Raw genomic sequence first — 14,535 nt, 5'->3', positions numbered from 1 at the left:
GTTGACGTTACTTTTTGGATGCGACTGTTAAACTGACTTCAGCTCCTGACTGGCTGCGGCCTCAGAATTGGTTAGATTTACAACTCTGATGGCCTCCAGCACAGACTCCATCTCGCTCAATAAATGTGTCCGATTGGCTGAATCAAGCTCCTCCTCTGTGGTCTGGTTTAGATGCTCCGCCTCCCTGTGCAGCACTGGATGAATCAGAGTGATAACGTGTTAATAACCTTGTTATTCATCGGTCGCCATCAGACTGTCAGTGTCCTGCTCCTCTTTACCCTGAATGTTGTCTTGAAGGCTGCTGATTCGCTCCAGCAGCAGTGCACCCTGGGAAAGGCTGCGGTTAGTGGACACGCCCACTTCCTCCAAGTCTTTCGATAGACATGTGACCTACCCAATCAGCATATAGACGATAAAACATTTGTCGTTATGTGTTTTGGGTTTATTCTAAAATGTGATTGAAGCGTTGGATCGAAGGCGCCTACCTGCTCCTGCAGAGCTCTCAGATCTGACGTCAAATGACTGAAGTCGTCTTCCACCTTGGACAGATGTATCGTGACAGAGCTGGACTCTGAAATCAGCAGCTGCGCAGACGAACATCAAGAAGCATTAAGCCACGACCACACACCTCCAACAAACAGCTGATTATCCTCTCACGCCCTGTTCTAGTTTAATCTACATCGTCTGTCATCTTAATACCGTGTGAATCATCCATGTGTGTAATTTGTAAAGCAAAAATTACGCATCTCTGGGATTTGGAGGGGATGACCAGGGATGAAACCATTAAACCACCAGTAACGTCTTCATCCAAAGTAACTGAAGCTTTGGTTCCCATGTCTGTCTGTAACTCTGTGTTAGATGTGTAATGTTTATCCAGTCATTGTGTTGCTTTAGAACAATTCTCTCTTGAAAATGAGTCCTTGTGTCTCTCTGTGAGATTTACCTGAATAAAAAAGGTTTAATAATAATAATGATTATAATAATAATAATAATAAAAAGTGTAAATTGTCCTCTGACATGTAGTGGAGTGATAATCATCTTAGTTCATTCGACTCTGATGATTGTGTCCTCGTACCTGATTCGTACTTTTAGGTCTAAGGTCTGGTTTGAGGTCTGGTCTGATTCGTACCTTCAGGTCTTTGGTCTGGTTCTCCAGCATCCGCAGCTGCCGGTACGGCGCCATGGCAACGCCGCTCAGATTCACCGCCAGGAAGTTGTCGTGAAGTTTGTCCAGATCGTCCAGAAGGACCCCCGTGCATTCATCACCACAGGCTGGAGTAAAAAAAAAATAAGCGCACCGTTCACTCCTTATGACGCAACACGCAACACGTACGTATGTTAGTGTGTGTCAATCTGCGTGTCCTTGTTACTCACACACACACTGTCCTCCGTCCAGGACGTGCCTCTCGTCACACAGGTCACACGTCCGACCTTTGACCCCAGCCTTACACTCACACTGTCCGGTCACTGCGTCACACAGCGAGTGGACGGCGCCCCACCCACTGCAGCTACACTCTGAACACATGCCCCCAGGCAACGAGGGGTTACCGTAGTAACCAGAAGAACACCTGAGGAGGGGGCAACAGGTAACCATGAGAACAGGAAGGTGGGGTGTGACCGAATGATAGGACGACCCGATAAAACTCTCACCTCTCACAGTAGCGTCCCTCGTAGCCACGTTGACAGGAGGTGCAGCGGAAATCACCAGATGCGCCCTCGGACACACAGGTGGGACTGAAACTGATCACATACACAGGTGGGACTGAAACTGGTCACATACATACACAGGTAGGACTGAAACTGATCACACACACAGGTGGGACTGAAAATGAGGCAGTAAGTTAGTTACCTGTTGTCCCTCCGGGGGCAGGAACACAGCGAACAGTCACTAATGGAGCCACTGACGTTCCCATAATACCCTGGGGCACAGAGTCCACAGCTCCGCCCACTGGTGTGATGTTGGCAGTCCTGTGACAATCAGCAAGTTAGCATGTCTCAGCGTGTTAGCGTGCATCAGTAAGTTAGCATGTATCAGCATGCAACAGCGTTTTAGGGTTAGGGCTAACATGATGAGACACGCATGTTGGCATGTGTCAGCATGTATTAGCGTGTTAGCATGTATTACCATGTGTTATCATGTGTTAGCATTCGTTATCATGTGTTAGCGTGTATTAACATGTGGTAGCATGTATTAGCATGGTTTGCATTAGCATGTGTTAGCATGTATTGGCATGTGTTACCTGGCAGGCTCCAGTTTCTGTGTCACAGCTGTTGCTGTGGTTGTTGCAGCGACATGGGACACATGGACGAACAAACATTAGCTTCTGACTGCGCGAGGACAACTCGGACTGAGGCTGACGGAAATATCCTGGTGCACACTCCTGCAGACCAAAGTGGGGTTACTGGGGTTACCGTAGCAACACGTCCAAGTCACGTGACCAGAGTCTGAACCTTACCTGACAGGACAGTCCTGTGTATCCAGGTGGACAGATACAGGACTCAATCAGTCTGGCCACGCCCCCTCTAACATCTGACTCTTCCTCCAATTCAGCCTCCACGGCTGTCTCCATGGTAACGTTGGAGATCCTGAAAAAAGACAGGAAGTAAGTTACATCAACACAGCTGCTGATGAGTGAGATTGTGGACTTTTCTGCTCATGAATCCACTCAACAACCATGGTGTGATGGACAAACAATCTGCGCTTTGTCCAAAAAGAACATTTCTACAAGACTATTGGGACAATGTTTAGTGGACAGATGAGACCTGTTCTGCTGCATCTGGTCACCATTGATGGACCAGTAAACTCTGAATTCTACCAGTGAACTCTAAAAGGAAATGTCAGGACACGAGTCCATGAGCTGAATGTGAAGAGAAACTGGGTCATTGAGGAAGACAACGAGCCTAAGAACACAAGTGGTTCTACACAAGAACGGTTAAAGAAGATGAATGTTCAGGAACAAGTCCTGACCTTAATCCAGTAGAAATGTTGTAGCATCAGTTGATGAGAGGAAACCACCAACATCTCAGAACCAGATCAGTTAACATCATTGTTCTGATTCTTTGTCAACTTTCAGGACTTATGTGAAATGTAGAAAACTGAAGAAAACTTTGAATGAGCTAGAACCTGCCCAATGAATGAGTGAATGTGTAGTACCTGCTCTGCTGCAGCCTGGTCCCATATGAAGCTTTGATGATGATGTAGTGGATGTTGCTGAGAACTGACATGAAGTCAGCATGATTCACCGCCTTCTGTGACACCGAGTTAAAATATTTCCACTTGTGCTGTAACACAAAACACATGAGGCTGAGCGGTCGCAGGTTTCCTCTTTAGACGTCTCTGGTTAGCGTTAGCGTTAGCGTCAGGGTTACCTCCGTCAGCCTGATGTCGTGATGTGTCTTCTCAGCATTGCTAGGTGCAACCATGTCAGTGTATATAACCAGCTTCCTCAAGTTCCCGCCTCTCATCAGCACCTGAGGCTCCAGGTTGGAAAGTCCTGAGGCCTCCTCGGCGTAGAAGGTTATGGCGTAGGACAGCAGGCCACCGTAGGACAGCAGCTACACAGGAGACACAGCAACATCAGGACTCTGACTCCTCCCTCCTCCATCTATCCCAGTTGTGATTGTGTTTAGAAAGGACCTCAAGGCTCTTAAAAGTCAGAGTTGGTACCTGGTCGCCTTCAAACTGGGACGGTAGTCTCCAGTAAAGAGGGATGCTCCTCCTGCTGGTGTTGAGCTGACGGGTGTCGAACAGCATGTCGCCGCCCTCCTGGTAAACCCCAGAAACAACATCCTTCAGGTCGGACTGAGTGACCAGTGACAAGAGAGGACGAGTCACACCGATCTGTGGGGAGACAGAGAGGGAGACTGTGAGACATCTGCTGTGTTTGTGATGGACGTGATGGACATATTGGATGTGGTGGACATATTGAATATGATGGACATGTTGGACATGATGGACATAATGGACGTGATGCCCATGGACTCACAGGTCTTCTGGTCCGTCCTCCTTGTTCCTCACAGTCGTGACTCAGTCCTGAACAGAAACACTGAGAACATCCGTTTGGATTCTCAACAGATAAACCAAAGTGTCCAGAAACACACTCCTCACAACGTCGACCCGACACACCAGCCTGCAACACACAATAACACACAATAGCAAACAATAACACACAATAACCATGCTGTCTTCCTCTCATTCCTCCGTCTTATCTTGCAGAGGATTTGTTTTGTCATTGACGTTTCATTTAAATCCTGACCTTGCAGACACACTCTCCGTTGGGTCGACAGCCACAAACTCCCAGCGTCTCGTTACAGAACGTCTCGTTAGTTCCCGCCAGGTCGCAGCCACATGGCAAACATGATGGGTAGCCATGGTAACCAGGTGCACACTGGTCACAGTTCCTACCAGAGAAGCCGTCTCTGCATGGACACTGTCCATTGGTCAGGTGGCACTGAGGGGCGGAGCTACCTGTGGCGCTGCAGCTGCATGGCTGGAGAGAAAGCAGGAAGTTAGCATGCTAACTGTTGTGCTGGTGTGTCCTCTCAGTGTGTCTCCGTGGTTACCTGGCAGCCCATGACGGGATCATGACCCCAGTATCCCGGTTCACACCTGGAACAGGTGTGTCCCTCCGTGTGGGCGGGGCAAATGCACTCTCCACTCTCAGGGTCACAGTTTCCATTGGTGTGATCACAGATGCATGCTGGGAAGAAACAGAAAGCAGCCAATCAGAAGAGCCGAGGGCCGAACAACCAACAGCTAATCAGAACAAAACATACCTGTGCAGCCGCTGCCATGGAAACCATAGTAACCATGACTGCAACGGTTACACTTGTCTCCGGCCACGCCCTCTACACAACTGCACCGCCCCTTGTCATCACATGACTCCGAGACAGATCCTGATTGGCTGCAGCCACAGGCCTGACAGCCGCGCCCACTCTGCAGCCCAAAGAACCCCGGCTGAAACAAACAACAATACACAAAAAAGAATAAACAAACGAGAGTAAATAAACTGAAACTGACAAGTAGTTCTAATCAGAGAATGAAAAATAAACCAGTCCAATGATGAGGACTTAAAACCAGAACCAGGATGGGCTCAGGTGTGTCTCACCTGGCAGCGGTCACAGATGCGTCCCGTCACGTTCTCTCCGCATGCACATTGACCTGTTGTGGCATCACAGAGACTGGAGAGGGCGCCACTGACATCACAACCACACTCTGTCAGAAAAAGACACCTGTCAGTCATCATGAAGCCCCACCCACAGCACAAGCCCCACCCACTACCCCAAGCCCCACCTAACACAAAGGGTAGTAGTTGTGCTACTGAAACCTTCGCCCTATATTGGGGACTCAAAATCTCCCATAAAGCTTTGTAGCGACCATTCGGCCTTCAGTGGCTTCTAACCTCTTCATGTGTGTGTGTCACTCACCCCGACAGTCCTTAGCGACCACTGCGTCTCCATAGTAACCAGGACGGCAGACCTCACAGTGTCTCCCAGCTGTGTTGCCAAGGCAACGGAGACACTCCCCAGAGATGGTGTCACAGTGTCCCGCGATGCTGACGTCCACGTTGCCATTGCACTCACAGCGGACACACGCGCCGCCCACTACCTGCGGGTTACCATAGTAACCACTGGCACACCTGGAGACAAACGCACAGATGTCGTTAGATCCTTCTGTCCGCTGATTGGCGGGTCAGGCTGTCAGTCACCCTCACCTCTCACAATGTGTCCCGGTGTATCCGTCCTCACACTGGTCACAGGACACCTGTCCAGACGCCTCCAGCACACAGGTGGGACTGAAACTGACAATACACACTGTTACTACACGTTGTTACTGCACACTATAGTGTGTGGTGCATTATGTGTATTTTGGAGGAGGCGGAGGCGGAGCCTGATCAGACCTACCTGTTGGACGGATTTGTGAGAGGACATGGACACATCCGACAGTCCTCTGTTGTCCCTTCTGTGGCATCGCCATAGAAACCAGGAAGACACTCTTCACAGTGAGAACCAGTGGTGTTATGGGTACAACCCTGAGACAGGTAGAGAGACAGACAGGTTAGAGACAGACAGGAAGACAAACAGGTAGACAGACAGGTCAGAGACAGACGGGTGGGACTCACCACACAGACCCCGCTGATGTCACAGTCTCTGGCGTGGTCGTGACATTCACACTGAAGACAGTTCCCTCCAAACAAGACTCCGCCCACTCTGTAGAAACCTGGAGCACAAGCCTGAAACACAGAACCATACATGAAGAACAGAACCCCCGCCCCTTCAGGAGTGAAGCCCCGCCCCTCCAAGTAAAAGCCCAGCCCCTTCCACAACAGAAACCCCGGCTCATCCATGACAGAAGCTCCACCCCTCCATGACAGAAGCTCCACCCCTCCATCACAGAAGCTCCACTCCTCCAGGGCAGAAGCCCGGTAGGGAAGGAAGGAGAGAAGCTCCGCCCCTCCTGATGAAGTGAAGTGCTCACCTCACAGGAAGTGCCGCTGTAACCCCAGGGACATTCGCACGTCTCCATGGCAACCACCGGTTCTCCAGAACCTGATTCTGCAACATCCAGCGAGACGGAGCTGAGGCTGAGAGACAAAAACAGGAAGACCGGGTAAAAACCAGGACCAGGTCAGGACCAGATTAGAACTAGGACCAGGTCAGAACCAGAACCAGGACCAGGTAGCCTCCTTACCGTACAGGGCCTCTGACCAGTGTGTTCAGGTCTAGTCTGACAGTAAATGACGTCACCCGGGCCAGAACCAGCATCAGGTCATCACGGGTCGCTGGGACACCTGCTGGAACGTCCACAAACTGCTGAGGGACCTCATCCCGGGACGCGGGGACACCTGCTGGGACGTCCACAAACGCATGAGGGACCATCGCCACAGTTACAGTCTGTTCAGCCAGCGGAGACAGGACGAGGAGGAGAGGATGCGAAAGACGAAGAGTCCGACCGTTACCCTGGAAACAAGAGGGAGAAGTTGAGTGTGGGAGTTGTAGTCCTTTTTTACAGACATGCGAATCTGAACTGGTCTCACCTCAATGACAATGTCACAGTGGGTGGGGACAGAGCGGTCTTCATTGTCCAGTGGGATGTCATAAACCACAGAGAAGTTCAGGAAACCTCCATAAGACACCAGCTGGGGACATAGAGACAGAAAGTTACTGAGAGGCAGACAGTTACTGACAGATAGACAGGTGAGAGACAGGTGTTAATTAATGGATTATTAGATTAATTAATGTAAATGGATGCTGACCTTGTTGCCAAGGAAACTGTCAGGTGCCATCCACCATAGCACCTGTCTGTGGGCGGAGCCAGACGACGTGTTGCTGGGAAGTGGGAGGTCATTGCTGTGGATCACCTGGTGGCTGTGATGGGACGATGGGCGGAGCCAAGCATCTGAATAAAGTACCTGGACAAAAAAAACAGTTCATAAGACCTCCGAGTACAGGTGTGTGTCACCTGACTACATGTGCATGTTACCTTACTACAGGTGCGTGTTACCTGAGCAGTGGACCATGTGGAGCTCTCACAAACATCAGAGACACCAAAACAGAAACACTCAGTGCAGCCGAGGGGGTTGTTCTCCTGAAGGTTGAAGAAACCTGGCTTACACAGATCACAGTGAGCTCCCACCACATTCACCTGGAAGGGAGGGGCATCAGAGAACAGGTGAGGTGTCAGAGAACAGATGAGACGTCAGAGAACAGGTGAGACGTCACAAGACAGGTGAGAGAACCTGGTTACCTTGCAGGTGCAGGGGCTGCAGGGGTCAGTGTTGGTGCTCCCTGACAAGTTACACTCACAGCGAACACACTGGGGAAAATCTCTGTATCCAAACGCACAACGGTCACACTGTCGACCTGCAAACCCTTCGTTGCAGATACACTGACCTGCGGACACACCTGGACACACATAAACACACACACACACACTGAGTGACAGCAGTTCACGTTCACCTTCACCTCACCAACGAAAAAACGATGATGAAACATTTACCTGGACGAGAGTCGTCTCTGGAACACACTGGAGACTTAGACCCTCTCACATCACAGCTACATTCAACACAAGGAGAGTCCGAGTATGGAGACACCTGCACACACAGTACAAGGTAGTATTATTTACAGTACTATCATTACTATTATTACTATCATTTGATGGACGCAGTTTCCTCTGTAGACACTTCTCGTAGTGCCTCATGCTGCGCCCAGATGGCCATGGCTGTAGTGTTGTGGACTGGTCAACTGCGCGTCTCATTGGCTGATTTGAAGCAGGGGGCGGGGACTGCACAGTTCTTGCTAGTTGGCTAAGTACATAAGCTAACATGCTGGGAGATACTTCATGGTACGTTGATTAATTATATGATGAATAGAGTTGACTACCTGGCTTTACTACTTGAGCAGAGATAAAAGATTTAATAATTTAATAAAGAGGGAAAAGACAAAACTGGGTCATTCAACCAGGAGTGGTTTAAGAGGAAAACTTGGTTAAATGGGAACTTGGTGAGTCTAATTTATGTTTAAATGGAATTGATAATGTAGTTTACTCTATAATGCGTAACAGGTGATGCATGTGTGGAGCTGTCCATCGGTCTGTGGTGCTGAAATGGCTGTATGGTTGTAGTATACTGTCTGTAGTGACTTTGTATATTGATTGCTGTGTATTGGGTGTGCACTGTTCACGGCAATGAGCAGTGCATTAAGTGTTTTTTTGTTGTTTATTATAGTTTTGATTTTGAGGATTTGTTATAGTGAGACCTTGAACACTAACAGTTGCTGGTGTTATTGGTGTGATAATATATGCTGTCAGATTGTCATTGTGTGATGTCATTTTTCAGCTGCTGGTTGTTGTCAGATGTTGTGGTCTCACCCTCACTTGCTACTGTGTTTTTGTTGTGAGGGTAGTGATTGTGGTTTTTGTATGGATTGTATTATGGCCTTATACCAGAATTTCCAAACCAAAATCTCAACTGGTCTTTATTATTATTTACTTATTTTACTATTATTTACGTATTCTTTACTATCTCAGCAGGTCTTTGGTATGATTTACAGTACCACAGTACCTCAGCAGGTCTGTAGTATCCATCCCTGCATGTCTCGCAGTTGACTCCAGCAGTGTTTTGTTGACAGTTGATACAGACTCCGCCCCCCTGACGAACGCCGTGAGTGTTGAAACTCAGCGAGAGCTCGGCGACCGTCTGGTTGTAGAAGCAGTCGACTGCTTTGTTGTGACAGTTGCACTCTGAGAGAGAGAGAGAGACAGCGTTCAGGGCGACAGATTTGGAGGCGACGGTCAGGATTTATAATCAGGTTTCTTTACTTTCACAAGTGTTTCCCTCGGAGACGGTGCCCGGTTGCCATTGCTGCTGGTGGTAACCGGGGCAACACTCATTACAGCTCTCTCCACAGGTGTTGTGTTCACACACACACTGCAGCTTCTGTAGAAACACACAAACAGGCAACACTGTCATCACCTGTAGCGGTGGAACAGGCGTTCAGAGGTGTGCAGGTGTGCATCGTTACCTTGGTTACGGGATCCAAAGGGCAGCTCTGGGCGTGTCCATAGCAGATGCACATCCCACCCACAGAGATGTCTTTGACTGAGTAATAGTACTGAGACACACAAGAACACAAAACACATCAGAAATAGTTCCTGATCAGCTGATCACTAGCTGATCACAACAGCTGAGTGCCAACTGATCGGCTTTCGTACTCACCCGCCGGGTGACTATGGGGTCAATTTCTCGGGGGTCGCGGGCGCTCAGTGTCATCAGGTCGGCATTGAGCGTTCTTATTCGCTGAAGCCTCAGTCTGATGTAACGAGCCGACGTGAAGTTCAGGAGGTCAGAGGTCAGGTCGTCGGCTCCTGGTCGTCCATTAATCAGCGAAGTGTGAATCTGAAGAAAAGAAATAGAAATATCAGATAACGTGATAAGACAAAGGGACAGACAGACAGACGGGTAGACAGCCTGTCTCACCTCTCCGTGCTCCAGTGGGTTCAGTCGGGAGTAATACGAAGTGCAGATGACCTCGGTGTCTCTCCTGTAGGTGGGGGGTCCGAGTCTCGGGGTGATGTTGTAGCGAGACAAACACTCAGAGTCACTGATGGCGTAAAACTGCCAGGGGTCAAAGGTCAAACCGTCCAGAGAGCGCTCCAGGATCCAGTTTCCTGAGAGACAGACAGGTGGTGATGTCTCGGACCTCTCGGACCATGTGTGGACATGTCAACAGATACAGGTAAACAGGTCTCACCTGGTCGTGGAGAGTTGGCTGCTTTGATGATGATGTAGGCGACCTGAAAAATCTGAACACAAAAACCGTCATCTGTAGAGACCAGGTGACAAACAGGTAACAAACAGGAAACTAACAGGTAACAAACAGGTATCCTGGGTCTGTGTCTCTGTCTCACGTGTGTCTCTGTCTCACCTGTTTCAGGTCCAGGGTGATGGTGATCCAGTGAAACTGTTGTCCGTTCTTGATACTTGGACTCTGCCACCACTGATTGGTTCCATCGATGGCGTTTGTTATCGGGTGACGTTCTGCACACAGAGAAGTTCTGTTACTGCTACGTTCTACACAACAGGTCCGTGGTACCTAAAGTCGATTTATTGGACTCGGTGGTTTTGGTTCTGGTCTTGTACCTTTGGACAGTACTGAGTTGCCGTCACATTTGGGACAGTGCGGGTTCTTGATTCTTCGTCCTGGAACGTGTTCGACCAGTTTACAGTAAATTTCTGGTTCCGGTTCGCCACACGTAGCATTGCTGCTAATCACTGCGTTACTGGCCAGATTCAAAATGGCTGGAAACAGACCTGAAACACACAAGATCTGTTAGCATCAAGATACAGTGTTGACGTTCTGCTACAATGTTAGGATGCTACTTGGTTTTTGTGTAGATTTTTTTCATATGTTGACATTTGGGTGGACGACAAAAGAAGAATTTCATTGTACATCAAAACAAGTTTCTATCCTGAGTGCATAACAATAACCTCTCTGAATATTGAATCTTGAGTCGGACAGACAGACAGACCTAATCGAATCCTTTACACTAAAACCCAGTTTGGACCCTCAAACAGTCATTTAAGGGTTAAAATCCTGAAAATGTTTGAAATTTTAGTAGTTTTGAACAAAAGTTTTGAACATAAAGTAAAAAAAACATTTTGATTTTATGCCTGTTTCTTTGCGCATGTATAATTTTGCCCCAAAAGTGTCCAGAGGATAGTAAATTTGAGGAAGACACGGAGGTTAAAGACGTGAGGACCGGCTGAAATGTTCTCACTTTGCGTAAATGTCCTCACTACAGTTGTGTAAACCTCCAACTGGTTCTCAGAGAGAAAGCTGTACGAGAACACACACTCACAGTATTGACTCAGCTGCTGCTTCCTGCTGTGATTCTGGTGTAAACAGTTCTGGCTGAGAGTCACATTAACACCTGAGTAATTCCTTTGTTTGGTGTGAACACGCAATGAGTCCTGGGTCCCATTAAAGACCACCTACTCAACAGAAGAGGAGTTTACCCCATTCAACCACTAGTAGAAAAGATCTTTTTTAGTTACAAGCCTTTTAAAATATTCTGGGCTTGGAGCTGAGAACCAAACTAGACAAGAAACTAATCTGAACTAGAATCAACAAGAGAGACTTTCCAGCTTGTTCCAAGCCGACAACCATCTGCTCTGGTTCTGATCCAGTGGTAGGTAGAGATCCTTTAGAGAAAGCAGCTGATACAATATTCCACCGACCACATGGTGGCGCTACGAGATCTCCAGGGTCCATTTCAGAAAGCAGGTTCAACAAAGTCAGAACTTATGATAAGAGTTAGTTCGATCAACTCTAAGTTAAGGTTGAACCTGAGTGGAGCTTGTGCATGAGGTTTTAAAAAGCCCTAATCAATGGAAAGCAGATAACATGATTCACCATGGCAACAGGTGAGAAAAAGACTCAGTCCTCCATTTTCTTCTGTGGAAAGGAAACATATTTAGACCAAAAAAAAAAAAAAAATACTGTAGAAGTAGAAGTACAGTGGTGAAACTAAGTCCAAGAAGTTTATGTATAAGAAATGCAAGAAAAACACATGTATCGTAAAACATAACTTTTTGAACATTATAACATAATATAAGTGCTGATGTGTGTTTGAGCTCACAGGTGCAATTCAAGAGGCTCAAAACAGGCTTGGCTTCAACTAAAGATGAAATAAAAAATATATAGTCTGAACAAGTAAGGTTTCATTTTATTACAAGCCGTTGTTTAGCCTGTTCTCATTAAACAGTATTCAGTGTCTGATTTTAACATGTAATAGTCATATTTATTTAATAAGAGAAATCACCTAGAGCAGGTGTCTTCAACGACAAACTGATGGAGACATGAAATATGGACCCCAAACCTACTATGTGTGTTCTATATTAAACTCGGCCTATAGTATATATATACATATCCATACCCATTCATATCTCTCTCAAATTCTGTATCCTTGACCTTTAACCTGAAAATCAGATTGATTCATGTCCTATTAGTCACTGGCGTAAAGATTTATCCTCATGTCTGAAACATTGACTTATATAGTCATAGTTTGGTGAATTTTACAAAATCTGGGGCCTTTACTTAAATTTTCTGAGATCTCCAACATGGACCATATAACTACCAACTAACGCATCCTGTACTCAACTTGAACAACACAGTACTTTTTATGTGCCATAAATGTATCTGCTGTTGGATGTAGTAGTAGTTGCACTCTACACCGTCTCTACAGCCTCTTAAGTAGCGTCGCTCTGTTGTCTGTATGTCTTTACATTTTTATTTAGGCAAATCATTTATTCATGCATTTACTTTTTCCTCGTTGTAAACCTTGATAGATGAGAAGCAGGGTAGTGGGTTGGGTTTGGGGTCACTACTGTATAGTTCATGCTGTATGTTTATGTCCACTTTGTGTATTCTGATGCAAAATTTCAATAAATATAATAGAATTTGCACAGAACTGAGAGCATTTCCACAAAGTCTGCGATGTCTGTGAGGGCTGAGAATATTGTTAAGATAAATCACTGACTGGAGAGAGAAACCGTAAACGCTCCTCAGGAAATGATAAAGTGTTTAGATGAAGCAAACCTGCAGCGAACAGGTTAGTTTCACGGAGTATGTTGCCATGGTAACTGACTCCGGCTTTTCCTGAATCCGATAAACCAGAGTTTCCTTTGACTCTGAGTGAACTAACTCTTGAGTTTTCACAAAACCTGCTTTCTGAACCGGACCCCGGTGCCGGGCTGAGGGGACGCGTGTGGACACACATTTTAATGAATTAACACCAGGACGGGGCCACAGAGACCAGCAAATAAAACAAAGAGCTGCTGAAGGTGAATGTGATAACATCATGGGTGGCCTTTGTCTCTCGCAGCTCCGTGGGGGGAGGTAGGGGGGGGGGGGGGTTATAAGGTCTGTGGGGGTTGTCAGTAATTTAGTGGGAGTGAGGAGGAAGAGGGAGGAGTGTGACTGTGTGACTGATTGTCACACACAGATTCAATCACACTTCATTTAAAAGTCTGTGAGAGGAAAGTTTTATAAAAAAAAAAAAAAAAAAAAAAAAATCAGAACAAACTGAACTTCACTGACGACCAAACACAGATAACAGATAACAGCACAAAGGGGCCGGCCTTCAGCCCCGAGGGACATCCAGCCACCACAAACACGTTTCTCTCTCCATGTCTGTCTACCCCCACCACCCCCACAACCCCCCCAGGACCTAAAACCTGGTCTGAACCCATTTAACTCTCAGAAACATGACCCCAAGCCCCAATGAAAACCAATCAGAGTCTGAATGAAAGTCTCCAACAGAAATAAAATAATCAGACGTATCAACAGATAAAGTTTAGTCTACGTCGGTCTAGCAGGACCCAGTAAAGTTTAGCTGGACCCAGTAAAGTCTGGTGAAGTCCGGCAGGACCCAGTAAAGTCTGGTGGAGTCTGGTAGGACCCAGTAAAGTCTGGTGGAGTCTGATAGGACCCAGTAAAGTTTAGCTGGACCCAGTAAAGTTTAGCAGGACCCAGTAAAGTCTGGTGGAGCCTGGTAGGGCCCAGTAAAGTCTGGTAGGACCCAGTAAAGTCTGGTGGAGTCTGGTAGGACCCAGTAAAGTCTGGTAGGGCCCAGTAAAGTCTGGTGGAGTCTGGTAGGACCCAGTAAAGTCTGGTAGGACCCAGTAAAGTCTGGTAGGGCCCAGTAAAGTCTGGTGGAGTCTGGTAGGACCCAGTAAAGTTTAGCTGGACCCAGTAAAGTTTAGCAGGACCCAGTAAAGTCTGGTAGGACCCAGTAAAGTCTGGTGGAGTCTGGTAGGGCCCAGTACAGACTGCTAGGACCCGATGGAGACTAATAAGACCCAGTTGAAACCAGTGAAGTGTAGAGAAAGTGTCTCACCTCTCTGCTGAGCTGCAGCCCCATGCATCATCATCATCATCACCACCGTCATCACCATCACCATGATCTCGATGATCGTGACCAGCAGCAGCCTCATGTCTGCAGACGAGGGCCCAACGATGTGAACCGGGATTAAC

At 47.4% G+C, this 14,535-nt stretch overlaps 2 protein-coding genes across 2 annotated transcripts in view; one reads left to right on the top strand and one right to left on the bottom strand.

The window, feature by feature from the left end:
• LOC124995449 overlaps positions 1–14,535 on the top strand; it is a 756,577-nt gene that overhangs the window by 352,850 nt on the left and 389,192 nt on the right. The window lies entirely within an intron of this gene.
• Positions 1–14,535, bottom strand: part of lama1 (laminin, alpha 1) — a 22,238-nt gene extending 7,703 nt beyond the window's left edge. The window contains exons 1-37 of the mRNA XM_047567894.1: positions 14,399–14,535; positions 10,641–10,811; positions 10,426–10,538; positions 10,252–10,303; positions 9,978–10,168; positions 9,717–9,896; positions 9,523–9,612; positions 9,320–9,437; positions 9,063–9,241; positions 8,000–8,093; positions 7,748–7,905; positions 7,505–7,645; positions 7,257–7,412; positions 7,038–7,139; positions 6,692–6,960; positions 6,479–6,584; positions 6,123–6,233; positions 5,905–6,032; positions 5,715–5,801; positions 5,428–5,639; positions 5,109–5,215; positions 4,777–4,957; positions 4,564–4,700; positions 4,257–4,490; positions 3,987–4,130; positions 3,668–3,841; positions 3,370–3,555; positions 3,155–3,282; positions 2,457–2,586; positions 2,241–2,381; positions 1,850–1,968; positions 1,651–1,740; positions 1,375–1,568; positions 1,130–1,272; positions 486–584; positions 279–390; positions 38–194 (exon numbers count right to left, since the gene is read on the bottom strand). Coding sequence (XP_047423850.1) covers positions 38–194; positions 279–390; positions 486–584; positions 1,130–1,272; positions 1,375–1,568; positions 1,651–1,740; positions 1,850–1,968; positions 2,241–2,381; positions 2,457–2,586; positions 3,155–3,282; positions 3,370–3,555; positions 3,668–3,841; positions 3,987–4,130; positions 4,257–4,490; positions 4,564–4,700; positions 4,777–4,957; positions 5,109–5,215; positions 5,428–5,639; positions 5,715–5,801; positions 5,905–6,032; positions 6,123–6,233; positions 6,479–6,584; positions 6,692–6,960; positions 7,038–7,139; positions 7,257–7,412; positions 7,505–7,645; positions 7,748–7,905; positions 8,000–8,093; positions 9,063–9,241; positions 9,320–9,437; positions 9,523–9,612; positions 9,717–9,896; positions 9,978–10,168; positions 10,252–10,303; positions 10,426–10,538; positions 10,641–10,811; positions 14,399–14,495 — 5,231 coding nt within the window. The 5' untranslated portion in view covers positions 14,496–14,535. The remainder of the gene's footprint in view (positions 1–37; positions 195–278; positions 391–485; positions 585–1,129; positions 1,273–1,374; positions 1,569–1,650; positions 1,741–1,849; positions 1,969–2,240; positions 2,382–2,456; positions 2,587–3,154; positions 3,283–3,369; positions 3,556–3,667; positions 3,842–3,986; positions 4,131–4,256; positions 4,491–4,563; positions 4,701–4,776; positions 4,958–5,108; positions 5,216–5,427; positions 5,640–5,714; positions 5,802–5,904; positions 6,033–6,122; positions 6,234–6,478; positions 6,585–6,691; positions 6,961–7,037; positions 7,140–7,256; positions 7,413–7,504; positions 7,646–7,747; positions 7,906–7,999; positions 8,094–9,062; positions 9,242–9,319; positions 9,438–9,522; positions 9,613–9,716; positions 9,897–9,977; positions 10,169–10,251; positions 10,304–10,425; positions 10,539–10,640; positions 10,812–14,398) is intronic.

Source organism: Mugil cephalus, chromosome 18 (genome assembly GCF_022458985.1).
Source record: "Mugil cephalus isolate CIBA_MC_2020 chromosome 18, CIBA_Mcephalus_1.1, whole genome shotgun sequence".
NCBI classification, from domain to species: domain Eukaryota; kingdom Metazoa; phylum Chordata; class Actinopteri; order Mugiliformes; family Mugilidae; genus Mugil; species Mugil cephalus.
Note: the sequence above shows the minus strand (reverse complement) of the source record. Positions and strands in the feature narration are given on the sequence as shown.